Source organism: Saccopteryx leptura, chromosome 3, assembly GCF_036850995.1.
Source record: "Saccopteryx leptura isolate mSacLep1 chromosome 3, mSacLep1_pri_phased_curated, whole genome shotgun sequence".
NCBI classification, from domain to species: domain Eukaryota; kingdom Metazoa; phylum Chordata; class Mammalia; order Chiroptera; family Emballonuridae; genus Saccopteryx; species Saccopteryx leptura.
In genome coordinates, this window is record NC_089505.1 from 103,288,599 (window position 1) to 103,313,968 (window position 25,370).

The window sequence follows — 25,370 nt, forward strand, 5'->3', positions numbered from 1 at the left end:
GCCCAGCTCCCCTGGCGGGACTTGATCTTCGGCACCCGGTGGTTTCAGACATGAGTGAGTGAGACGCCTGTAAGAACCTTGGGAGGATGCCAGGCTGCAATCCCTGTTACAGACGGGGACACTGAGGCTTCTGCGACAACCCTGGGCGAGGGGGAGCACGTAAGGAGGCCAGGACAAGGCCTGCCTGCTTCAGCGGCGGGGGGAGAAGAGGAAGCCGGCCTGTAGGCAGTCGACCGCCACTGTGTGTCTCTTCTTTGAGGTGCAGTTTCCTGAGGGAGTGCATGTGCAAAGGTGCACTGGCTGTGCACACGTGTCCTTGTGTTTTCCTGTGTGCAGATGCTGAGGGGTCCAGCTGGGAGGGGGATGGGGATGTTTTCACAACACAACGCGAGTGTGCACATACACATATCTGTTTCCTAAGGAAACTGGCTGGGAGGAAGGGCATGTGCAAGCGTACGCAGGGCTGTCTGTCCTCACTAGACCCGAGGAGAAAGTACTAAACCCTCTGCCACTTCACAGCCACCAAGGGGGGGGGGGGTCCAGAGAGGTACAGTCACTTGCTTAAGGTCACAGAATGAGCAAGTGGCCAACGCAGGCCAATCCACTTTACTTAATCACTTCCTGGAGGTTCTGGGGGCAAGGTCCCTTCCCACAGCCTGCCTCAGAACTCTGCACAAATCAAACTCTAACTTAAGAGAGAGCCAACAGGAAAGCTGAAATGCCCTTTCCAGACTAAATGGTCTACAGAGGGATACACTGAGGTACAAAGAGGATAAGTAATTTAACCAAGATCATATCACAACCCAAGCCAGGGATGGAGCGTCTCACCTGGTCAGGCCGAGAGCTCAGGCCCTGGAGTCAGATCTGGCTTCTAACCTTGGTTCCGTCACATTCTAGCAACTTATTTAATTTCTTTGGGCCTGACTCCTCCTCTGTAAAGTAAGACTACTAAGCACTTCCTAAGGTTGCGGTGAGGATGGAATAAAATCACCCATCTCCTGCTCAGCACGGTGCCCGGCACACAGGAAGCAGGAATGGACATTTGCTGCTTTATTACTATTACTGGCAGGCGGATGTGGGTCACTCTGGACTTGGGTTCGGGTCTGTACCCTGTGTGCACGCGGGTGTGGTCCCCACCCCCTCACCACAGTGACGGCGTCATTGAGCAGGGACTCCCCAAAGACGAGGATATGTAGCAGCTCATTGATGTGAATTTCCTCAAAGACAGCCAGCACGGCCACGGGGTCCACGGCCGAGATGATGCTGCCAAAGAGCAGGTTCTCCAGGAGGCCGATGTTGTTGATCTGCTCGCCCCCCACCAGGCACACGGCATACATGAGGCCGCCCAGGAAGAAGGCGTTCCACAGCGTGCCCACCACGGCGAAGATCAGGATGGTGCCCAGGTTCTCTGTGAACTGCCGCAGCGGCAGGAAGTAGCCCGCGTCCAGGATGATGGGTGGCAGCAGGAAGAGGAAGAAGACGTCGGACTGGAGGAAGGGGGGTGTCTCGCCCACGCCCTTGATCAGGCCGCCTACCAGCAGCCCCACCACGATCAGCAGGCAGCTCTCCGGGACGATGCTCGAGATAGTGGGGATCACATGGAAACCTGAGGAGGGCGAGAGAACGGGAGGCTGTGGGCTCATGGGAGCCAGAACAGAAGGCCGGGGGCGGCGGGGACGAGACAAGAAGCTGGTGAGAGGAGCACAGGCTTGGTCTCAGGGGGCCACTTTGTTCACTCCTTGCTGTAAAATGGAGGTGATAATATCACAGAGTTCACAGGGTTGCTGTGTAAGCTAAGTGACAATGTTTTTAAAGTGTTTTTTAAAGGATATACAGATGCCACCTCTGTCACTGTCATGGAATAGCAGAAAGCAGCAGCTCTGTAGCCATCAGAAGGCAGAAATTATATACCCATCACCAAGGCTCCAAGTACCCAAGGGCTTTGTACCTACACCTGAACGAAGCCCTCTATCATTCTAGGCACAAGTTCAGGGAGGCAGATGCGAGCTCAAGACCAGGCATAACAATCTAACAAGTTTGTCTGAGGGAAGACAGTGAGTTCCCCAACAGGGAGGTGTTTAAGCAGAAGGCAGACCACAGGTTGGTGGAGAAGTGCACAGGAGACAGAGGAGAATCAAAGAATATCAACGCAGGCTGGAACTTGAGGGTCATGCCACCTGGGGTCTGCAAACCCGCAGACGGCAGAGCGCAAGCACGCAGCGCGGCGGCCTCTAATCCCAGACGCTCCTGCTCTCCTGCCGAGCCCAGAGAGCTGCTTAAGAAGCCAACAGCAACCAATCAGCTTTACATGTGAGAAAAAACCTACTTGCCACCCTGTTTCTAGCTCCACCTCACCTACTTTAAAGATGGGGGACTGAGACCCATAAAGGGGAAAGGACTTAGCCATGGTGCCAACAGCAAATCCCTAGCAGAACCAGGACAAACTCCAGGAGCAGACCCGTTCCCCTCCCCCCCAGCACCCAACAAACTCCACAGTTCTGAGAGTCAAACCCTCCTATCAAGGCCTGAGACCACCAATTGTCTCCCCAAACCCTCCTATCAAGGCCTGAGACCACCAATTGTCTCCCCAAGCCAAGTCCTGGCCACAGCAGCAGGCCCCTCTGCGGTGGGCACTGTGGGGCTCTAGCCCAGAGCTGGGAGGTGGCAAGACCCCCTTCCCAGACAGCGTCTCTGAATGCCAGGCTTGGCCCCAAGTTTCCTATGGGTTTTTGGTTGTTTCTGGGTGGGGAGGTGGGGAGGCCTGGGCATCTAGCTGCATGTTGGGTGCCATAACCCCCAGGGCAGCTTGGTTAGGAGGGTATGGCATTTTGCTCAAGATGCAAGTTCTCACTTTCCTCCCATTCCTGTAAACTCTGAGCAGGCAGATTCCATATCTGGTTATAATTATATTCCCAGGGCTGGGACCTGGAAGGGGCTCAACAGTGTGTACTGATTTGAAAATGCGCAGGGCTGGGCCATTATCCATGTGATTCCCAACAGCCTATCTGACCAGGTCTCTGCTCTCATTAACCCTGAGATCCTTGGGAAGGAGGAGGAATGTCCCTCCCCAGGTCCAAAGTCCCTCCTACTTTCAGGTACTGATCTGGGTAGTGTCAGAATAGCCAGAAGTCAAGACTCACACTCAAAATACTATGGAGGCCCAGAACCTTGGCGCAGTGCCAAGTAACCAGGAGACACTCACTCAGCACACACTGAGGGGAGAAAGAACAAATTTACATTCTAGGCCAGGAGAGGACCCCAAACCATCATGTATGTTCTCCTGACTTTAAAACAGACTGACTAAAAGTCACTTGATTTGCTGAAAAGTCCCCAGTCTTTGTAGTGCCCACCAGTAAACCCCCTGTGTTCAGCGGGCTGGTACCCTGGAAAGGGCGAGGTCATGTTCACTCCAAGGCTCTTGCTGTACAGGTTGGAGTCCAAACGCTCAGCACTGCCTCCATCATCTGGTCTTGCTCATGTCCCATGCTCCCTTCTGTCAATTATTACATTTTAGCGTTGCCAAATTCTTTGTAATTCCCCCAAGTGAGCCACATCCTCTTTTGCCTGTAGATCTTTGAGTAGTCTAGTCTCTTCAGAACACTGTTCCTGTACCTCTGCCTCCACCGTGTGTGGCTGACACCGTATACTCCTGCTTGCCGCCTCCCGCGAGCGTTGCCTGACCACTCCCGCCTGTCCAGGTTGGGGCAGGAGTCCCTCTCTGACATCTCTCATCATCTTCAATCCACAGTTGTTGCCCAGATTCCTCTCTTTCCTGGCATTCGACAAAAACCACCCAGGCAAAAGCAGTGGAAACAGGGCAATGGCACCTCACTCCCAGAGGAGACGGGACAGCATGGGGGTTTGGGGGAGCAGAGCCTCTTCTGCAGGCACAAGCCAGGCAGCAGCTTCCCGAGGCCGGGAGCCCAGCTCCAGCTCTAGCCAGCAGATCTCATCAGCACCCTACCCCCACCAGCCCCAGAGTTGAGCACCAATGGCTGCCTCAGACAAAGGCAGAGTCTAAAGAAACAACCCAGGGCATGCAGATGATAGCTTCCACTCCCCCCTAGTAATTTAGGTCTGTAAATGCCCACAAAGCTTTCCTGGCCCTAAGAAGTGCCAGACAGTGCACTGGAGACCCAGAGATGAATAAGGCACAGCCCCTCAGCAGGGGAGCATGTGAAACAAGCCAAGAGTGGTAATGTGAATAATGTTCCTCTTCGTAGAGGTGCGCCATGAGCCAGGTTCTGTGCTGGGAGCTTGGCAGATATCTCTTTAGTCCTCACAACAGCGCTGTGGGATAGACATTGTTCCCATTTTGCAGAAGAGAAAGCTGGGGCTCAGCAAGATTTGGTGGCTTCCCCAAAGGCTGTCCAGGAAGAGTTGTACTCTAGCTTAAAGCATCTCATACTTATAGCAGAGAGAGCTAATTAATCCTCAACTGAAATGTGTGTTTTCTCTGAGCTAGGCCAGAGTTGTGCACTGGGAACACAGGGTTGTTCAAGGTCAGAACCTCTGTGAGGAGCTTGTGGGGATCACCGTGTTCTCCTACCTCAGGACCTTTGGGCCATCACATCTCCACCACTAGGTGAAGAGACAGCTGGCATTCCTATCTGAGAGAAAACTGGAGCTCAGAGAAGGCGGGACATGCCCGGGCCACCCAGGACTCAGTGCTGGGCCTCCTGACTCAGACACAGTTCACTTTCTTCCAAATAAGCAGCTCCCAGAGTACCCGGGGCTGGAGCCATGTTCTCAGAGAAGGACCCCGAGGTCCTCCTGTGTTGGCCCTGCCTCTTAGTGAGCAGGAGCTCTGGACCCGACAGGCAAGGGAAGGGGAGGGCCAAACCCAGGCCGAGGAAGAAGGTCTGGGATCCACTCTTGGCTCCTTGCCTGGGGAAAGCAGCTTCCAGCGGCAAGGGGGTAGATTCTGTCATCAGGCACAGCTCAGGGAAGTGGGGCCTGTGGGCCTATGGGCCTGTTCTGGCTCATCCTTCTCTCAAGGCCCTGACTCCACCAGTCATCCCCAGCCTCCATCCCTGGAGGGTTCCCTCAAAGCACAGGAAACTTGCTGACACCAGGTGTGATGAAAGGGGCAGGGTTGGGCTCCCTGAGCCCCTGACAAAGGCCCAGCATTGAGGCCAGATCCCAAGATACCAAGAAATGAGGCAAAACTTCCAAAGCATGCCTGACCAGGTGGTGGCGTAGTAGATAGAACATCAGACTGGGATGCAGAAGGACCCAGGTTCAAGACCCCGAGGTCGCCAGCTTGAGCGCGAGTTCATCGGCTTTGAGCAAAAAAGCTCACCAGTCTGGGTCCAAGGTCGCTGGCTTGAGCAAGGGGTCACTCGGTCTGCTGTAGCCTCTCGGTCAAGGCACATTTGAGAAAGCAATCGGTGAACAACTAAAGTGCCACAACGAAAAAAAAAATTGATGCTTTTCATCTCTCTCTCTTTCTGTCTGTCCCTATCTATCCCTCTCTCTGACTCGCTCTGTAAAAAAACAAACAAACAAACCTTCCAAGGCACAAACTTGTGGCAGTGGTGATGTCACCAGCATGGAATCAGGGGTGGGGCAGCGTCAGTTAGAATCAGATCTGGAGCTGTGATAGCTGAAACAGACCATGAAGAACATCCAAATCCTCCATTATGTGGTTAGGGAAACTGAGACTCACAGAGAACCAGTGAACCATCTGTTAATGGTCATGTGATCAGTTCCCACTGGGAGAGCCCATGAAGCTCCAAGTCCAGGATTTCTCAAACCACATGGCTTTCTCCGAGGGTGTCCATACTCCCGACACCCAGAGCAAAACCGAGAGAAGGTGTAGAATTCAGCATCTCCGAGCCACGGGACAAACTTGCTGAGACAGTTCCAGGCTTGCTCCCCTTCTAGGTGAAGGAGTTGGGAGAGGAGCCCTGGCCTGGCAGCTCAGTTGGTTAGAGCATTGTCCTGATGTGCCAAGATTGCAGGTTCAATCCCGGATCAGGGCACATACAAAAAAAAAAAAAAATTTAACAAATGCATAAATAAGTGGAACAACAAATCAGTGTTTTTCTCTCCCTCTCTCCCTTCCTCTCTCTCTAAAATCAATAAATTTAAAAAATTTTGTTTAAGAGGCTAGGGGAGGGAAGAAGTGTTTTTTATTCTGTCCAGTATAGGAGACAGTTGGGCAAGTAGGGGTGCTGGGGGAACACACACACTACACTCTCGCTGGCTCTGACACACACTCCCCTGCTCACTCTCGCACACCTACACTCTCATCTCACACACACATACACACACTCTTGACCAAACTGCACACTGGTGAGGGGCACCAGGCCCTCTGCAGCGTCTCTGCTCTGCTCCAGCTTTCTGTTCCTTCTCAGAGCCCCCCTCTGCTGAGACTGGCAGCGAGGCCCGCAGGCTGGGCTGCCTCATGCCACCCTGGGCTGCCAGGGTGACCAGACACCCTGATCCCCCTTGCTGTATCTCTCCCCTTGCCTGAGCAGTCAGGGCAACTGCCAGGAAGAGAGGCCTCCTTAGCCCACCAGTGCTGGGTCGCCAGGGACCCAGGGACACGTAAGGGGCTCCGCCGCCCCAGATCCAGGCCTGAGGACTCCGGGGCTGCAACTCGGCCAGGTCCCAAGGGGTTCCTGGTTGCACAATGATTCCATTTCTTTAACTCCCTCTTCAACTGCCCCAGCAACCAGTCTCGACTACAGTGATGAAAGGCAGTGCCTCCCAAGGAAAGCCTTGCATGCTACAGTTCATGCAGTGCACTCTGACACCTGAACTCATCTGCACCTTGCCACAGCTCTGGGAGGTCACCATTACTGTCCCCTACATTTTATACATGAAGAAACTAAGGCACAGAAAGGTTAAACAACTTGTTTCAAGTCAAATAGCTGGTAACTGGTTCAGATCCAGGCAGAGTCTGTGTTCTTAGCCACTCACTACATTTTCCCTGGTTTTATTCCCATTTTGTTTCTAAGGAGAGCATCACACACGGTTCCCAGACGGCCAGACGTGATATTCCTTTCCATGAGCTCTTCTCCAGGGAAGTCTCACCGCTCCTTCCCTTCTATTCTGGTGGCTTAGTAAAAGCCTCAGGAAATCCCATCTTTTAAGCCTGCCCCCTCCAGGAAGCCCTCCCAAGTTAACCAAGCCAGAAGGGATCAGTCTTCTCCACTAAACTAATGCAGAAGGTGGGAATGATCAGACTGCTCAGCCCCTGCCTGCCTGATCCGTACTCAGCTCTAGTCTCCAGTGGGACTAGTGTCCTTCGGGAAAGCAGAGGCTCTGATCCTTCTCAGTGGTAATTCTTCCCACCATCAACAACAGCCATGAGGACCAGGGACAAAGATAAACCAACTCAGCTGCTGCCTCAGCAGGTTCACAGCCAGATCAGCACAGAGACACATGGACTAGCTACCCTGCCCTGGCTTCCAATCAGGGTGCAGCCACTGACTAGCTGGGTGACCACAGGCAAGTTACATTATATCTCCTATCCTCAGTTTCCCCACCTGCATAAAAACCTGTTTCAGAGGGAGAGGATAATCCAGGTAAAGAATACCAAACACTGCTGGCACTCAACGTTAGCAAAAATGGTGACTGCTGTTATTATTTTTAATTTTTTTTTTTTTTTTGTATTTTTTTCTGAAGCTGGAAATGGGGAGGCAGTCAGACAGACTCCCGCATGCGCCCGACTGGGATCCATCCGGCACGCCCACCAGGGGGCGATGCTCTGCCCATCTGGGGCGTCGCTCTGTGCGACCAGAGCTACTCTAGCGCCTGGGGCAGAGGCCATCCCCAGCGCCTGGCCATCTTTGCTCCAATGGAGCCTTGGCTGCAGGAGGGGAAGAGAGAGACAGAGAGGAAGGAGAGGGGGAGGGGTGGAGAAGCAGATGGGCGCTTCTCCTGTGTGCCCTGGCCGGGAATCGAACCCGGGACTTCCGCACGCCAGGCCGACGCTCCACCACTGAGCCAACCGGCCAGGGCCTATTTTAATTTTCTTTAAGACCCAAGCATAACATGACTTACTCTACACCCTTGGTCGGCAAACCGTGGCTCGCGAGCCACATGCGGCTCTTCGGCTCCTTGAGTGTTTAGTGAAGGCCAGCTTAGGAGTACCCTAATTAAGTTAATAACAATGTACCTACCTATATAGTTTAAGTTTAAAAAATTTGGCTCTCAAAAGAAATTTCAATCGTTGTACTGTTGATATTTGGCTCTGCTGACTAATGGCCACTGCTCTACACCATCATGACTTGTTGGTATGCACGTGTCCATCGCTGGGCTTTTTTTTTTTTTTTAAATATTTTATTTATTGACTTTTAGAGAGAGAGAGAGAGAGAGAGAGAAGGGGGAGGAGCAGGAAGCATCAACTCCCATATGTGCCTTGACCAGGCAAGCCCAGGGTTTCGAACCGGCAACCTCAGTGTTCCAGGTCGACGCCTTATCCCACTGCGCCACCACAGGTCAGGCCATCGCTGGGCTTTAAGCTCCCTAAAGGCGGGACCTTTCTCAGTCATCTGGATCCCCAGCTCCCAGCATGGGGTAGGCACTGACTATTTGCGAAAAACGAGATAAAAGTGACTTTTAGATGTAAAGTGTGGGAAAGAGGAAGGTGGTGGGAACAGCATCTTGGTCCCTTCTCTGTAATTAGGGTGATGATGCCACCAACAGGGTGGCTGTAAGAGTCACTGAGATAACTTATTTAGAGCTCTCAGCCCTCAGGAGTCACTTAAATGATGACAATTTTTTAAAGAATGTAAACTAATGATTCACCTCAAGATACAACCTCCAGTAAAGAGCAGGAAAATGCTTACGGACACATGGCGTGGCTGATGCAAGCTGCTGGCTGGGGCCTTTTCCGTGTTCCTTAAGGGGTCATCTCATATTCTGACCCCTACCTGATTTGTGAGGAAACTGAGACACAGAAGGGTCAAATGACTTGGCCAAGGCCACCTAGCTAGGAAGTGGCAGAGTCCAAATCGGAACCCAGGCCTCCTAATGGCCGGTTCTCGGAGCCACGCTACAACAATGAGCACTAAGACCGTCAGGCCAGAGCATCTGGGATCTTGCTTCCCGGCAACTGTCATCAGTTTTGGCTCAAACAAACTCATAAAAACTCCTTTAAAAAAAACAAAGAACTAAGCCTGTCAGGATCAACAGGAAGAGAATTCAAGTCTGCAATATGTCTCCTCTGTAAGAACAGCCATAAAACAATCTGTTCTGAGTACCTGGCTGGGATTTCTCCCACCCCCACAGGCCGGTCAGTCTCTCTCTGCACCTTCCCCCATCATTCTTCCTAACGGCACCTCTAGTTCTTCCTTGCTTCAATCCACAAATCCCTCCAGGGACACCAAACCTGGCTGGAATTAGCTAAAAAGCTAGCTGAGAACACAAGGAGCATGTGCTGGGCCACCTGAGACGTGGGAAAAAGAACATGGGCCAGCGGGCCAGAACCTGGATTGAAGACCCTGCTCTGCCCTTTAGAAACAATTAGGCAAATCATTTAGCCATGGACGGGCCTCAGTTTCTTCGTGTGTAGACAAAGGAGAATCAAGGGACTGGGCACAGAAGCACCTTGTACACGGTGACGTGGTAGACAGACTTCAGAGATGCCTGATGAAGGAGAGGTTAGGAGAGAAACCACGTGGGCTGGAGGTAGCCCAGCCGCCAAGGAGACTTGAGAGCAATAAGCACAGTGATGCAGCGACTGCCAGGACCCCCTCGGAGAGCTAGCAGTAGAGGCTGCTCCAGAGGAGGCACACTGTGATCAGGATTCGCGGGTCTGGGAGCTGGTCAAGCTCTGGATAAACCCTGAGCACTTAACCTCCCATCCACATTTACGCCTGTACTCCAGTTGCCAGAAGTTCCCAAACGCCATCTGTATGCACACAGAGGGAAACTTCTTCACTTGGAACTTCTACCCGCTTTTCAAAACCCAGTGCACGTGTCACCTCCTCCGGGAAGCCTTCCACAAATGCCTAGGCTGAGTCAGGTGCTCCTGCTAGATGAGGAGCCAGGAGCTCTGTGGCTGGTGCTCCAGTCGGCTTGGCATCCCAGCACCTGGCCCTGAATCCCACAAAGGTGATGCTCAGGAAAAGCAGATTAAGGGAACGTTGGAAGCTTCCTAAAGGACGTGGGACTGAAGCAGGGTCAGTCTAGAGCAGGGGTCTCCAAACTTTTTACACAGGGGGCCAGTTCACTGTCCCTCAGACCATTGGAGGGCCGGACTATAAAAAAAACTAAGAACAAATCCCTATGCACACTGCACATATCTTATTTTAAAGTAAAAAAACAAAACGGGAACAAATACAATATTTAAAATAAAGAACTAGTAAATTTAAATCAACAAACTGACCAGTATTTCAATAGGAACTATGCTCCTCTCACTGACCACCAATGAAAGAGGTGCCCCTTCCGGAAGTGCGGCGGGGGCCGGATAAATGGCCTCAGGGGGCCGCATGAGACCCGCAGGCCGTAGTTTGGGGACCCGTGGTCTAGAGGACAAGGGGCCGGTAGAGGAAGAGTGTGAACAAATGAAAAGGAAAGAAATCTCAGTCTTCCAAAGGCCCTGAGGCCTCCAGCCAGCCTGGAAATGAGACTGTGCAGTGGGAGGCTCACAGCTGGAGCAGGCCAGCGCGCAAGGAACTGAGTCAGGGGGCCCGAGCTGATGCTGCAGGCCGCAGAGGGTCCCCTTTCCTTCAGGTCTGACCCCAAGTGCCCCTGACCTAGTCTGGAGCCAGGTTCTACTCCTGCCCTGCTTTTCAGTCCTACCAGAGTCCCCTCCCCGCACCCGGGGTCTCAAATACTCAGTATAGTGGTCTCGACCCCACCTCACCCTACCTTGAGCTGGGGCAGCACCTCTTAATACCCAGCCTGGCCTCCCCAACCACCTAAACTCTCCATAAACATTTGTTGAATGAATTTCACTCCAGCAGATTCCCCATCCCCCCACAAGAAAGGCACCTGGATGGAGAGTCCCCTTGCAGCGTGGTGGAGAATGACTCACACAGGAAGGGGGGCAGGGATGGGGACCAGGAACTAGCAGTAAACAGTCCCTGTGTGTTGACAAGATACAGAGCCCAGCAGGCAACAACAGGTCTGGCAAGGGAGAGGTCTCCAGGCAGCCAGCAGGGTGGCACCTCAGACGGCGGGCGAGGCAGGACCACAGGCTCCAAAGCTTCTCGTGTCTGGTTTAGGTCCCTGGCAGTTGACCATGGGATATACACTGGTTTCTTTTGACTTTTTCAAAATGGAGATGCATTGCTTTGGTGATTTTAAATAGAACCCATGATTATTTAAAACTTTTTCCCAACAGTATATAGGGAGAAGGAGAAAACCTCTCAGGGAGGGTGAAAGCACAGAATGAGCTGGGGAAGGACCTGGGATTAGTCTGTTTTCAAGCCACCATTCCCTGCCTTCTTCTGGGGCCCAAGGAGTGGGCTCCCCAGCTGGGGCTCTCCCTCCCCCACCCTAACCCTCCCAGGCCCTGCCTGACTCCTCACAGACAGCAGCCAGAGCGCCAAGCACCAGTCTGCCTCACACCTGGTGTAGGGAAGAAACAGAGGCTGCATAAAGAAAGGTTCCATTTCGAGAAACCTTAGAGCCATGGGAAAGCCGGATTTTTCTTTTCTTTCCCTTTGGCGGGGGTGGGGGGAGGGGTAGAATTTGCAAAACTGAGTATATCAAATACCTGTTATTTTTAGTGTCCCTTGCAGGTGAAAGTCACTTAGCTTAGAAGCTTAACAATGAATTAACTCCACTATATATAACTTGAACTTTCGTGCGATATCATCATATTTAGAGAGGTGGCAATAAGAAAGCAACACAAAGAGAAATTCTACCATCTCCAGCACAGCAGCCCTGCAGAAAGCGAGTCAGGCGTCCCATTTTCAGCTGCTAAGGAGGAGGGAGGGGGAGCTGCAGAGGGAGCCTGAGCCTCAGGCGGCCAGGCGGGAAGACAGAACAGCCACCAGGGGGGCATGGGGCCCCTCTCTGGTTCAATCAGCCACACAGTCTATTAGGTGCTTCACACTGTCTGGGGAGGTGATGAAGAAGGGGTGTCAGGCACCCTTCATGGATAAAGAAAATGACTCTCAGATGACAGAACTTGGACTGGGCCTAAGAAGGTAGGGAGGCTTCCTGGGGAGGTGGGCGTGGGGTGACCCTTAGGCCGGGGTGGCCAGGTGAGGCATGGGGTGGACCTGCAGAGTAGCAAGGACACAGGAGCAGAACTCTCATTTCCCCACCTCCGAACTAATTTCCCCTGCAATGGTCTCAATCTGCCTGCCCAACATCACCCGGTGGCTCAGGCCCCAAACCCTGGAGTCATCCTCACTCCCTTCTTTCATACCCCACATCTAATCCAGCTGCAAACCCTGTTGGCTCCACTCACTGCCCGCTGCCTCTACTGGACTTCTTGCTTTTCCTTCAGCACAAATACAATTCTACCCTAAAACCTTTGCATTTGCTGTTCCCTCTGCCTAAAGCTGCATCACGAGTGAACAGCAGACTTCCTCCATTTCTTTCAGTCCCTGCTCAAATGCCACCTCCTCGAGGAGGTCTTCTCCAAGCTTGTCCATTGGCCTCCCCTCCGTTATCCTCCTTAGAGCACTCACCACTTCCTGACAGCCTGCATGTGCTTACTGAACACAAGCTCCGTGAGGGCAGACTGTCATGATCAAGGTTGCACCCTAGCACCTGGAGTAGCACACAGAGTGCCTACAATCCGTATCTGCTCAACGGGTAATGACCTCCTGCCTCAATGACCTCACATGGTTGTGAGGATAACGCGAGACCAGATATGAGAGAATGGACCACACCCCGATCTTGTCAGGGAGGGTTATTGGAGAGCCTCGCCAGCCCCTCCACAGCTTTCCCTACGTACCGCCCTCCCAGGACAGAAACTAGTCACACATGGCCCTCCTCTGAGTCCGCCCACATCGTGTGCTTGGTATCTCCCCTGCCACACCACTCCTCAAGCACAGGGACCCTGTCTTATTTATCTTTGACCCTCCTAGCACATCTTAGCACAAAGCGTGGCACATGGCAGGATCAGTACTTGTTCGTTGGGCCTGCCTGACTATTCACAAGGGCAGAATTCCCATCTGATTTCCTAATCTGCAGGGTTTGGCACTCAGCTCGTGTGCACTAAAAGCTAGCTGAACTGGCCTGAACCTGAAGGAACGGCTGGGGTTGGAGAAGGCATGTGAGGGCCTCTGGGCAGAGCAGCGGCATGTGGAAAGGCAGGATGGGGGAACGAGCATGGCGAGTAGAGGATTTCTACTGGGTGCAAAAGACAGTGACTGCTGGAAAGGACATAATTAGTCAGGTGGTCATAAAGCAGCTGTTCCCCTGATCCTCACTAAAATCCAGAGCAGCAACAGATGAGGAAAAAGAAGTTCAGAGATGTCCGGACACTCACCCAAGGTCACAGGGTAGCTCAGAGCCAGGTCTCACATCTGGGCCTACTGACTCCCAGCCCAGTGATCACCCAGGGCCAGATCGTAAAAGGCCTTACATACATACCCTTCAGAGGGAATTCTGAGTCAGCCTGGTCAGCCAGGCAGAGCCGCCAGAGGGCTCTGACCTGAGGGTCATGTGCAAGTCCTACCTGCAGCACCTCAGGAGGAAGGCAAGGGAGATGGTGCAGCCCCCCTCCCACCCTGGCTCAGCCCCCGGAGGAGGGCAGAGCTGTCCAGAGCATGCTCAGTAAGTCTAGGCTCCAGGGACAGCTGGCCCTGACTCCTGAATATTCTAGCAGGATGTTTGAGCCCTCCTCCACCCCACCTCCAAAAGCCTCAAGAGATCAGAAAGCTACATTCGGAGAGAGGAAGGGGCTGAGCCTAGCCCAGGCTGGGGATCAGGGGACTTGGGTTCCAGTCTAGACCCTGCCACCAACTCACTAGGAACTTGGAACAAGCTGTTGCCTTTCTCTGGCCTCAGTTTCCCCATCCTCAGAGATGTGCTGAGCACTTTCCCAGCTCTGAAATCTGACTGACGACCTCTGCTATGGGACAAAGCCAGGCTCTGTAACATTCCCCATTCTGCCACGCCAACCAGCAGTGTCTGGGCCCGGGGCAGTCTTCGTGCGGAACACGATCTCACGAGGCAGCCTGGGGCAGTATGACGGGCCCTGGCGTGCTACCACAGGAGCTGGCTTCTATCTCATTCTAAACCGGAACTTCATGATCTCTAGCAAATCACAATACTGCCCTGAGCCTCACTTCCTTCCTCTTGAGCACGAGGAGAAGCAATGCTCACAGCCCAGGGTAGCTGTGAGAAAGAGGAGGGAATGGAGGTAAACATAACAAAAATAACAGAAAAACAAAAATACCCAGAGAGCTGCAGTGATCATGGTGACAACTCTTTTTTGAAAGAAAACACAAGGGGGTTCCACAAGAGCGCAGCAGGAAAATCATGACACCACAGAGGCTGGGCCCTCTGCTGGCGCAGGGGTCCCTCACTGCCGGGCTCCTCTGCAGCCTCAGCCAGCCCCACAGCCAGGCCCCAGTGCAAGGAGGATCCAGCAGTCAGGTGGCAGCCTGTACCCAAGGCAGCTTCTCTTGGAGGCTGGGGGGTCAGCACTCTGGGGACTGAGGCAGAGGGACTGGGCCTGGCCACCGGGAGGGCTGGTCCCGGGGGGGGGGGGTGTGCCATGCACAGGCTGGGAGACCCTGAGTGGGATGGCTGGGAAGGGAAAATCTAGAAAAACAAGCAGAATGTCAGCCTGGCGTGCAGGAGTCCCGGGTTCAATTCCTGACCAGGGCACACAGGAGAGGCGCCCATCTGCTTCTCCACCCCTCCCCTTCTCCTTCCTCTCTGTCTCTCTCTTCCCCTCCTGCAGCCAAGGCTCCATTGGAGCAAAGTTGGCCCGGGTGCTGAGGATGGCTCCATGGCCTCTGCCTCAGGCGCTAGAATGGCTCTGGTTGCAACAGAGCAACGCCCCAGATGGGCAGAGCATCGCCCCCTGGTGGGCATGCCAGGTGGATCCCGGTCGGGCACATGCAGGAGTCTGACTGCCTCCCCGTTTCCAACTTCAGAAAAATACAAAAAACAAAAACAAAAAATAACAAGCAGAGGTATTGGCTCAGGGATCTGTCCAAAGTTTCAGCCAGCCGTCAGGGGAGGCAGGGAGCCCTGTGGTTAAGAAAGAACTGGGTCCTGAGAACCAGGCGGCCTGGTTTCCTGGCTCTGCCATCTACTAGCCATGTCTCGTTAGCATGTACTCACTCTGAGTCCCATTTCTTTATCTAAAAAAAAGTTAGCTCATAATCACTGCTATCTCAAAGGACTGTTCTAAAGACTTTATGAGATTATATATTTGGAGCAAAGGTTTGCCAAAGAAAGTGCACAGCAAGACACAGCTCCATCTCTATATTCCTGGTCCCCAGGCCCAGAGAGGCCCACACAGTTGCCAGAAAAGAGCCAGTCAGGAGACTGGGCCACACTCTGAGGTAGCCCCTCTGAAGCTGAGCTTGGTGCTCTGTCCCTGTCACCATTGGCTCTGGGCTCAGCCCTGGCTAGCAAGAGTATCCAGAAGTGCTGAGGGAGGCTGGGGGAGAGGTCCTGAGAGGAGGCAGAAGCCCTCTGGAGCCCCACTGAACCAACTTCCCGTGCCCCGTGAAATCTGTAGAACTTCCTTCCAGGGTACCCGAGTATAGGTCATAAGAGCTGTGCAGCCTGACCAGGCGGTAGCACAGTGGATAGAGCATCGGACTGGGATGTGGAGGACCCAGGTTCTAGATCCCGAGGTCACCAGCTTGAGCGTGGGCTCATCTGGTTTGAGCAAAGCTCACCAGCTTGGACCCAAGGTCGCTGGCTCAAGCAAGGGGTTACTCGGTCTGCTGTAGCCCCACGGTCAAGGCACATACAAGAGAGCAATCAATGAACAACTAAGGTGCCACAATGAAAAATTGATGCTTCTCATCTCTCTCCCTTCCTGTCTGTCCCTCTCTCTGACTCTTTCTCTGTAAAAAAAAAAAAAAAAAAAAAAAAAGAGAGCTGTGCAAATGGCTGGGCCAGGCAGGTGCAGGTTCCCTGAAACCTGAGCAGCTGGTCCCTGAGGCCAGCTGCAGGGTGGGGAGGCCAGAGTTTCCCCTAGGCAGGTGCCTGCAGCATCCATCTCCAGGGGATGCCCTGAAAGTTTCCCCCCACAACTCCTAAAAACTGCTCAGCTGGCCGAGCATCAAGGAGAAGGGGGGCACAGAGCACACTGGAGGGCCTCTCCCTGCCTGCTGGGGATGGTTTGTCACCTCGGGCCTCTAGGAGCCAGAAGATGTACCAGCAGATGGGAGAGCTGAGCATGCTCAGAGAAGGCTGCCCTTTAGAGGACACTGCAGAGAAAAGATGAGGACACGGTCGGCTGCAGGCCTTGGTACCAGTGCCAGGAGGGCCCAGGGCTCCAGGAACAGCAAAAGGAGGTCAGGCCTCTCCTGGGGCAGGAGGGGGCACCAAGAAGCCACAGGAGGTTAGAGGAGGCAGGACCTTCCAAGACCATTCCGGGGGACATCTGAGCTCTTGCTCCCCAGAATATGTCATCTGTTTGCTCAAATAACTCTTATAATAAATAAATAAATAAAACCACTCCAATCCAATCCCTCCATTTCACAGATGCAAAGAATAAGGCCCAAAGAGGGGCAGGGATTTGGCTGAGGTCACACAGCAAGGCAGCCAGGACTCATACTTCAAAGCTGGCCTTCGCCTGGAATACAGTGCCCCCCCCCCCCACATTCCTCTCACCTTTGTTTCAACTGCCTTTTATTGAGCACTTCACTATGATGCTTCACACATTCTAGCTGCATGATTCTCCCAGAAGTTCTCTGATGTGGGTATCACCATCCTCATTCTGCAGCTGAGAAACTGACAGAGAGAGGGGAAGGGACTTAACTAAGGCCCTACGGCAGGTCTTTCTGACTCCACAGCCACAGCCAATCATGCTTTCTCCAGCTCAGCCCTGGCTTTCTGTCTGCTGTGCTGGAAACAGGAGCCCTGGTCCACTTCATGCTGTCACTCGCTTGCTGTGTGACGTTGGGGGTGAGCTATCCACTCACTCTATACCTCTGGTTTCCTCAAAGACCCCTAGCAGAACCAATATGCCTGGTTCTGTGTGTGCTCTGCCAGCAGGAGAACCAGGAGCTGTCTGGTACCCTAGGGAGAAGGAATGGAACTCTTCTGGGAACACCTGCTAGGCCTGGGTCTGGGGTAGAACGCCCCTGCTTACCACTGTGCACTGCCTTGGGGGACACGGTACAGCCTTCCAGCCACACACGCTAGCATGGGAAGGGAGAATGATCACCAAGCCCTGTTTTCTCACTTAGACTCAGCAATGCCACGAAATAGGCACTACTTCCATTTTCCAGTGAAGAAATTAAGGTTCAGAGCTTAAAGAACTTGCCCAAATGGCACAGAGCCAGTGAGCAACAAAACTGGTACTTGATCCTAGAACTGCCTGATCCTAGAGGTCAAGCTCTGCCCTCACACAGGGCTGCTCAATGGAAACGGCCTGTAACTGCTTCCTGCTGCTGCTCTTATCCTCAGGGCCCAGGTTCCGGAGTCCGGCTCAGATGTGCTGTGCGTGAGAGCCTGGTCGGAGGCTGGGAGCCCATCAGAGGCTGAGTATGTCTTGCCTGTCGCCACCCTATGCCTAGGAAGGAGTAAAGAAAGCCTTCATCAGCACCTGTTTCTGCCTGGGCAGGTACCTGCACATGACACAGAGGCAGGGACGCTTGAAGCAGGAGGAGGAACTGGGGAAGCAGCCACTGCAGGGCAGGACTGGGGCAGCAGCCACGGCAGGGCAGGACTGGGGAAGCAGCCACGGCAGGGCAGGACTGGGGCAGCAGCCACGGCAGGGCAGGACTGGGGCAGCAGCCACGGCAGGGCAGGACTGGGGAAGCAGCCACTGCAGGGCAGGACTGGGGCAGCAGCCACTGCAGGGCAGGACTGGGGAAGCAGCCACGGCAGGGCAGGACTGGGGCAGCAGCCACGGCAGGGCAGGACTGGGGCAGCAGCCACTGCAGGGCAGGACTGGGGCAGCAGCCGAGGCAGGGCCTGGACCTCAGGCTGGAGGCCTGGTTCTAATCAGCGCAGTCACTCAGCTTCCTCATGAGATAGGCATGTTGATGACGAGAGCATTTATTGAACGCTCCTGAGTCCTCCAACTACCCAGTGAAGGGCACTATCATACCCACATCCCACATGAGGGCCCTGAGGCTCAGAGAGACTAACTAGGTGATTTGCCCAACGCCACCTTGCTGGTAGTGTGTCGGGAGCCGATCAACAGTTGCTGGTTGACAGTCACAGCAAATAAGATCAACAGCTGCTGGTTGACACAGTCACAGCAAAGAAGAGGTGCAATGATAATTTCCCCTTTAACTTTTTGAATTAATTTGGTTTATTTTATCCCCCCCCCTTTTCTGGGTGTGTGTGCTATCATTTATGGCACAGGGATAACAGCACTGTGCTTTCCCTGCAGATTCGCAGTAATTTCTCTGGAAATGAAACAGAGGGTGTGAGTTCCACAAAAAAGGGGGTTCTATAAACCCCCTTGCCTGGGCACATGTGGAGGCTGGCTATGATATCCCCCGAAAAGGGGTTAAGTCTGTGGGAAAATTCCCTCCTATAAATCATATTAGGGAAAAAGAAATTGTGACTTATGAATAAGTAGGAAACAGTAACTATACACAAAAGCACCTTTCAGCCTTCACCTAATTCATTACTTTACCTCCCTAGCCTTTTCATGTAATAGAAGAATAGAAAAACTTTCCGTTCCTCTTACATACCTGACCTTCAGGTAGTGGAACACTCTGAGGAAAATAAAGTTAGAATTTAACTAGTATATGAATATAGTAGACAAATAAAATTTGACTAGACAATAGACCCTTAGGTAAGGTAGAGTTATTACTCAATACTGACCTTTTAGAAGCTTGTGCCAATATTGTTGTTGCTGCTTGTTATTGTATAACTGTACATAGAATGGCTTACCACCTGATTTATAGCCTATAGAAATGCACTAACCTGTTCCTGAAATATTCACCCATACTGAAGCAAAAACAATTATTAATCAATGTATTCTGCATACCATGTGATTGTAATTTAGTGTATAAAAATAAAGCTGTACTAGCCATTGGCAGAGAGATAGATGCCTGGCAGATGAGCTAAAAAAGAATTCGGCTCTCTCACTCATTTCATGCTGACGCTGTCTCTTCCTGTGGGACCCCTGGATTCCCCCCGGGGCTGGACCCCGGCAATCATCTGAACCACAGAGCAAATGAGATAGATAGCTATTCTTTCACTCTCTCTTTTAATTTTTTTAAGAGTTCATATGAGCCAAACTGATAACATAGGCCGCGGAGCAAGATCTCAAATGCTTTGGATAGCTATTTTCTCAATTCTCCAAAGGACAGACCTAACTAGAACTGTCAGATGTTCAAAGGAGCAGGTTATTGTTGTTATCAATGGAATGGAAGGATCACTGTCCCTGAATGCCAGCCCCTGCGCCCCTGCCCTAACTCTGGGCCTTGGGTTTGCTCAGCCATATGAGGCAAGAGAACCAGATAACATCAAATGGCTCTTTCACTCTGGCTTCAAGACTCAAGGTTGCTCAGTTCCACCACTTTCTTGTGCGATAACTTCTGTGAAATCATGTTCACAGCCACTAGAATACGTGTCACTCCACAACCTCGCCCGCCCTGAAAGCAGATACCAGGGCTTGGAGCCGCTCCCCAAACCCTGCCCTGGACCAACAGGGCACTGCCAGGTGGGCCCTGCCCGCTCCCTGATATCACTGCCGCGGGCATTTTCATAAAGAGCTTCAGTTCCAAGAGAGGTGGGAGCCAGGACGGGAACCATTTCCACCACCAAGTGCCTGGTACTGCGTGCGGTGGCTAAACACAGGGGAGAGTGGAACCCATCTGGGCTGGTACCGTGCAAATCTTATCATGCCAAATTCCTCCTGGGGAGGAGCGGCGTGAGTGAGGCACAAGCCTCAGCCCAGTCAATCAGGGTTTGGTTTCTGCATTCTTGACCTCAGCCTGGGCCATAATTTCACCGAGCTAGGGTACTCCTCTTGATCCTCTTATAGAAGCTGTGAGGGTGTAGGCTAAGGAGATCTGAACACTGAGTTAAAAGAAATTTAAAGACTATTCAAATCCAGGCTTTCATCTGCCCAAGAGGACAGGGAGCAGGGGTGCTAGTCTGGCTTCTTAGAGAGAAGGAGTGAGTTCTGTGGGGCTGAGAGATTGATAGAGGCCCAGATTTGGGGTAGAGTTAGGACAAGGGCGGTGTGTGGCCTACACTGGGGCAGTATGTCTCTCCCTATTTAAGCTTCCACTCCTCTGCCCCACCTTCCTGCTTCCTTATCCTCCTTTTGGAAGAGAATGGTGGGTACAGGTCACTGCCTGGAAGCTCTAGTCACCCCTGTGGTCTTGGCCAGAGACTGGGGGAGACGGGGGCGGGGGGAGACTAGGGCTGGGCAATTTTCTAAAGTGCTCTTATTCCCTAGCAGGGAGTCCCTGCAGGTAAGAATTAGGTTAGTGAGAGCCAAGCTCTGGTACAGGGAAATTGGGAACCAGGGGAGAGAAGGGAGCCTGGGAAGCTGCAATGCCAATGCCCCCCTTGGTTTGGTTCTGGCTCTACCACTTGCTGGCTCTGTGGCCCTTCCTGGGTCATGGTTTCCTGATGTGCGATGATGAGCTGGGTTAGCTTCTCCGAGGTCTCCTCTAGCTCCGACGGCCCACGATTTACATAGCAACCAGCATACATGCATCTTGAGTACTCTATCTCATTTCAACCACATGACATCCCCCTGAGGTGAGTATGGTTCTCCTTTGTTAAGATGAGAAAACCAAAGCTCAGGGCATTTGAGTCCAAGAACAGAGCCATACAGGGAGCAACAGAGCCAGGACTTGCACCCAGGGCTCCAGAAGCCAAAACCTGTACCCAGGGCTCAGGTTCCTCAAAAAGGAAAGCCTGAGACTGGCCCTGGGAAGCCAGGGAGGAAGGCCGGGAGGGATGGGTTCAGGAGCTCATCCCAGCCTGCCTCTCTCGAAACTGCTCCTTCGATGCGGACAAGGGCACTCTTTTTTTTTTTTTTTTGTATTTTTTGTATTTTTCTGAAGCTGGAAACAGGGAGAGACAGTCAGACAGACTCCCGCATGCGCCTGACCAGGATCCACCTGGCACGCCCACCAGGGGGCGATACTCTGCCCCTCCGGGGCATCGCTCTGTTGCTACCAGAGCCACTCCAGCGCCTGGGGCAGAGGCCAAGTAGTCATCCCCAGCGCCTGGGCCATCTTTGCTCCAATGGAGCCTCGGCTGCGGGAGGGGAAGAGAGAGACAGAGAGGAAAGCGCGGCAGAGGGGTGGAGAAGCAAATGGGCGCTTCTCCTGTGTGCCCTGGCCGGGAATCGAACCTGGGTCCTCCGCACGCTAGGCCGACGCTCTACCGCTGAGCCAACCGGCCAGGGCCTGAATTTTTTCCTTTTTAGAAACAAAGAAAAAATCCAGGGAGAAATTTTTTAAGCACCTGCTTTCGGTCAAAACTCAGCATTAAACACTTTACTATAATACAGTATCTCGCTTAATTTTCACAAAACCCCCATGAAGTATAAAAATGTTCATAGCAGCTTTGTTCACGATTGTTAAAAAATGGAACCAAATCAAATGTCTGTCAACACAAGAATGACCCAATTGTGGCATATTCACACAAGGCAATGCCACATCGCAACAGTCTGGTACATGTGATGACAAAGAGGAACCTCACGGCCAGCAAAACGCAGACATGAGAGAGCACCTGCCGTTCAATTCCAGTTCTGAGAAGTCCGAGGAACAGGTACAACCAACTGATGACAGAAATCAGGATAGTGGGTACCTCAGGAAAGTATCGGGGTACAGGCTAGGAAGGGCACAAAGAGACTTTAGGGGGTACACAGATGTCCTCTATCTGGATCTGGATGGTTGTTGACATGGATGCAAACATTTGTATATAAATCAACACTGAGCTGCACACTTTAAAATCACCACTGTATTTTATTTCTCAATTAAACAAATAAGAGAGGAAAAAGGTTGAATCTTTTTTAGACTGATTTTGAGAGAGAGGAGAGAGAGGGAGAGGGGGGAGAGAGAAGTAAAGAAAGAAGGGGGGAGGAGCCTGACCAGGAGGTGGTGCAGTGGATGGAGCGTCGGGCTGGGACGCAGAGGACCCAGGTTTGAAGCCCTGAGGTTGCTGGCTTGAACACGGGCTCATCCAGCTTGAACGCGGGGTTGCTGGCTTGAGCCCAAGGTCTCTGGCTTGAACAAGGGGTCACTCGCTCTGTTGTAGCCCCTCCCACCCACCCCCATCAAAGCACATATGAGAAAGCAATCAATGAACAACTAAGGTGCCACAACAAAGAACTGATGCTTCTCATCTCTCTCCCTTCTTGCCTGTCTGTCCCTATCTGTCCCTCTGTCTGTCTCACTAAAAAGAAAAAAGAAGGGGGGAGGAGCAGGAAGCATCAACTCTCACATGTTGCTTGATAGGGCAAAGCCCAGGGTTGCAAACCAGCGACCTCAGCATTCCACTCAGCATTCCAGGTCGACACTTTATCTGCTGCACCACCAAAGGTCAGGTGGGGGTAGGAGAGGGTTGAGAAAACAAAACATGCAAGGGAGAATAAGCTCTAGAAAAAATGATGCTCACAGGTCAGGTACTCAGCCTAAGGGCATACTGCTGTCAAGTAGTGAAGCTGGGATACAAAGACAGGTCTAATAACCATAAAGCCACCAGGCTATACTGACTCCTAACTGTCCCAAAGGATGCCCTGAATGCAGCCTTGTCCCTGGGTTCAAACGTAAGCACCCATCTGCTCCCCACTGCTCTTCAGTGGTTGCTGTGGTTCAATGACCTGCTCTCACTAAGTGGAGCCTGGCTCCCTGTAAGCCTCAGCTCACTGATAGTTGCTGTTTAACAGTCAAGGCCAAACAAAAGCAGAGTACAGGCCCATAACCCAAAGCTTTGGGCCCACTGGGAACTGAGTCAGAGGCGTCCTCTATACCAGGAAAGGGTGGCCCGTGCACATCCACTTGCCATAACAGGCTCTGGCCCACGATGATGGAATTTCAGATGTGGAAGGATAGCCGAGCAGCAGAACTGGACAGCGCTCTGGCCACTGAACCACACTGCTTTACACGTCCCCACTGGTACTCCGGCCCCTATTCATTCAAAAAAGCTAGACCCTCCCAGTCAACTTTACCCCTTCTACCCACCTGGAACCAGGAGTAGAGGAGCTTTGAGGAACTTGGCTCCCCCGGAGCCACCCACACTCGGCTTTAAATTCCCAGCCTGCCCAGGCTCTCCTCCCTCCCCCTGCAAACAGAGCCACCCCTGCTGCTTGGCATGTGTCCCTCTCTTCTGCTACATCCCCCCAACTCCTACACAATCCTTGTCCTAAACCATTTCCTGCAGTTCCCCATCTGATCAGTTTCTTAGGAAGGATCATTACCCATTCTCCACCTGCCAGGAGAGCCTTCACCCCAAACACAGGCCAATCATGGTTATACCCCCAAAACCTCTGTAGTTCACATTCATCTGCACTGAACCAGAGGCCTTCCTGATCTGCCCCAAAGCGGGTTTGGGCCTCATCACCACTACATCTACGTGGCAGTGCCGGAACCAAGAGCCGTCTGCCACCAGGGCCCACGCCGCACTGTGCTGCCTCCCTGTGTCACTTCAGCCTGCCTTGTATTTTAGCTGCTTAGTGTCTTATCTCCCACATAAAACTGGCAGCAACACAAGCGGTCGGAAGCTCCTCCCACACAGCAGTGCGGACACATAGTAGGTCCTCAGGCCAGCTGAAGAAAAGGTGGGGCACCGAGGGGCAGCCACCTCACCTCTGCAGCAGAAACAGGGGACTGTTTCAGAGGGAAATGTGTGGGAAAGAATGATCATTTTACACCATCACAGAAGAGCTTCGGACTAGGGGTTGGGAGACCTGAACTAACCCCAGCTATGCCACCACCCACTGTGGCCTGTGGGCAAGTCATTTCCGCTCTGGCCTTCTGCTTCCTCCTCCAAGAGATGAGGGGGTTGGGCCGGGCTCTGTCGTCACTGTTCACCAAACATTTCTGAGCCTTACCCCACGGCACTGTCATTGAACCTGCACAAATCTGCACATCGGCCGTGACACAGCTGCGAGAGCAAGAGCCAGGATTCTGGTCCAGGCCTTTCCATTCCCACCACCCTTATCTTTTCTATTACACCTCCTGGACTCCTCACTCTGTCTCTAGGATCCCTCCCAACAGTAAAGTCTGATTCTACGATTCTAGGCCTGCCCTTTCTGGGACTGACAACTCTCCAGGCCACAAGGGACCACAGGGTTCAGCCAGAACAGGCATATCAGGGTCCTAGTGCTGGCGGTGCCACGCCTCCCACATGATAGGTCTGGTGACTGCCTGCCTGCAGGCACTGGGGCTGGACAAAGGAGGAGGAAGGAGTCCAGCAGAGCCTGGCACCCACCCAGCCCTTCCTTTCCCCACGTGCCCTCATCCCTTCTGCTCTGCTCCTGCTTCCTGTTTACCCCTCCCTGGGCTCTTCCAGGCCCTAGCTTCTGTCCCACTCTGGCGTGGCCAGAGGTGGCTGTTTGGAAGCTTCGCTATTGATGTTCTCAGACCTGGATGAGTAGCTATGGTCCAGGGACCAGTTGTTGCTCGGCCCACTGTGGCCAGCCAAAACCCAGCGCCAACTCTCCATCTCTGACTCGCAGACTACTGTGCCCATTCCTCCCCAGGTCAGACCACATCATCCTCCTCAAAACCTCCGATGGCACCATATAGCACCTAGAATCCAATCCAACGCCTCACCCAAGGCTTACAGGCCCAATGTGATCTGGCCTTTGCCTTCCTTTACATTCTCACACACCTCCCTCTTTACTCTACTCCAGGTTCCTTGAACACATTTTTTAAGTACCTTGGTGTTTGAAAGGCAGCTCCTTCCTCTCATTGCTCAGCTCAAAAGCCATCTCCTATCTGACCAGGCAGTGGTGCAGTGGATAGAGCATAAGCCTGGGATGCTGAGGACCCAGGTTCGAAACCCTGAGGTCTTTGGCTTGCATGCAGGTTTACCAGCTTGAGCGCAAGGTTGCCAGCTTGAGCGTGGGATCATAGACATGACCCCATGGTTGCTGGCTTGAGCCAAAAGGTTACTGGCTTGAGCAAAAGGTCACTGGCTCGGCAGGAGCCCCCTGATCAAGGCACATACGAAAAGCAATCAATGAACAACTAAGGTGCCACAACGAAGAACTGATGCTTCTCATCTCTTTCCCTTCCTGTCTGTCTGTCCTTGTCTGTCCTTCCCACTCTCTCTCACTAAAAAAAGCCATCTCCTCAGAGAGGCATTTGCTGACCCTCCAA

At 52.8% G+C, this 25,370-nt stretch overlaps 2 protein-coding genes across 3 annotated transcripts in view; both read right to left on the reverse strand.

Moving 5' to 3' along the window:
• Positions 1-25,370, reverse strand: part of KDF1 (keratinocyte differentiation factor 1) — a 339,326-nt gene that overhangs the window by 136,728 nt on the left and 177,228 nt on the right. The gene's annotated exons all lie outside the window — the stretch shown is intronic.
• SLC9A1 (solute carrier family 9 member A1) overlaps positions 1-25,370 on the reverse strand; it is a 53,086-nt gene that overhangs the window by 11,319 nt on the left and 16,397 nt on the right. Inside the window, exon 2 of the mRNA XM_066375550.1 lies at positions 1,146-1,606. Coding sequence (XP_066231647.1) covers positions 1,146-1,606 — 461 coding nt within the window. The remainder of the gene's footprint in view (positions 1-1,145; positions 1,607-25,370) is intronic.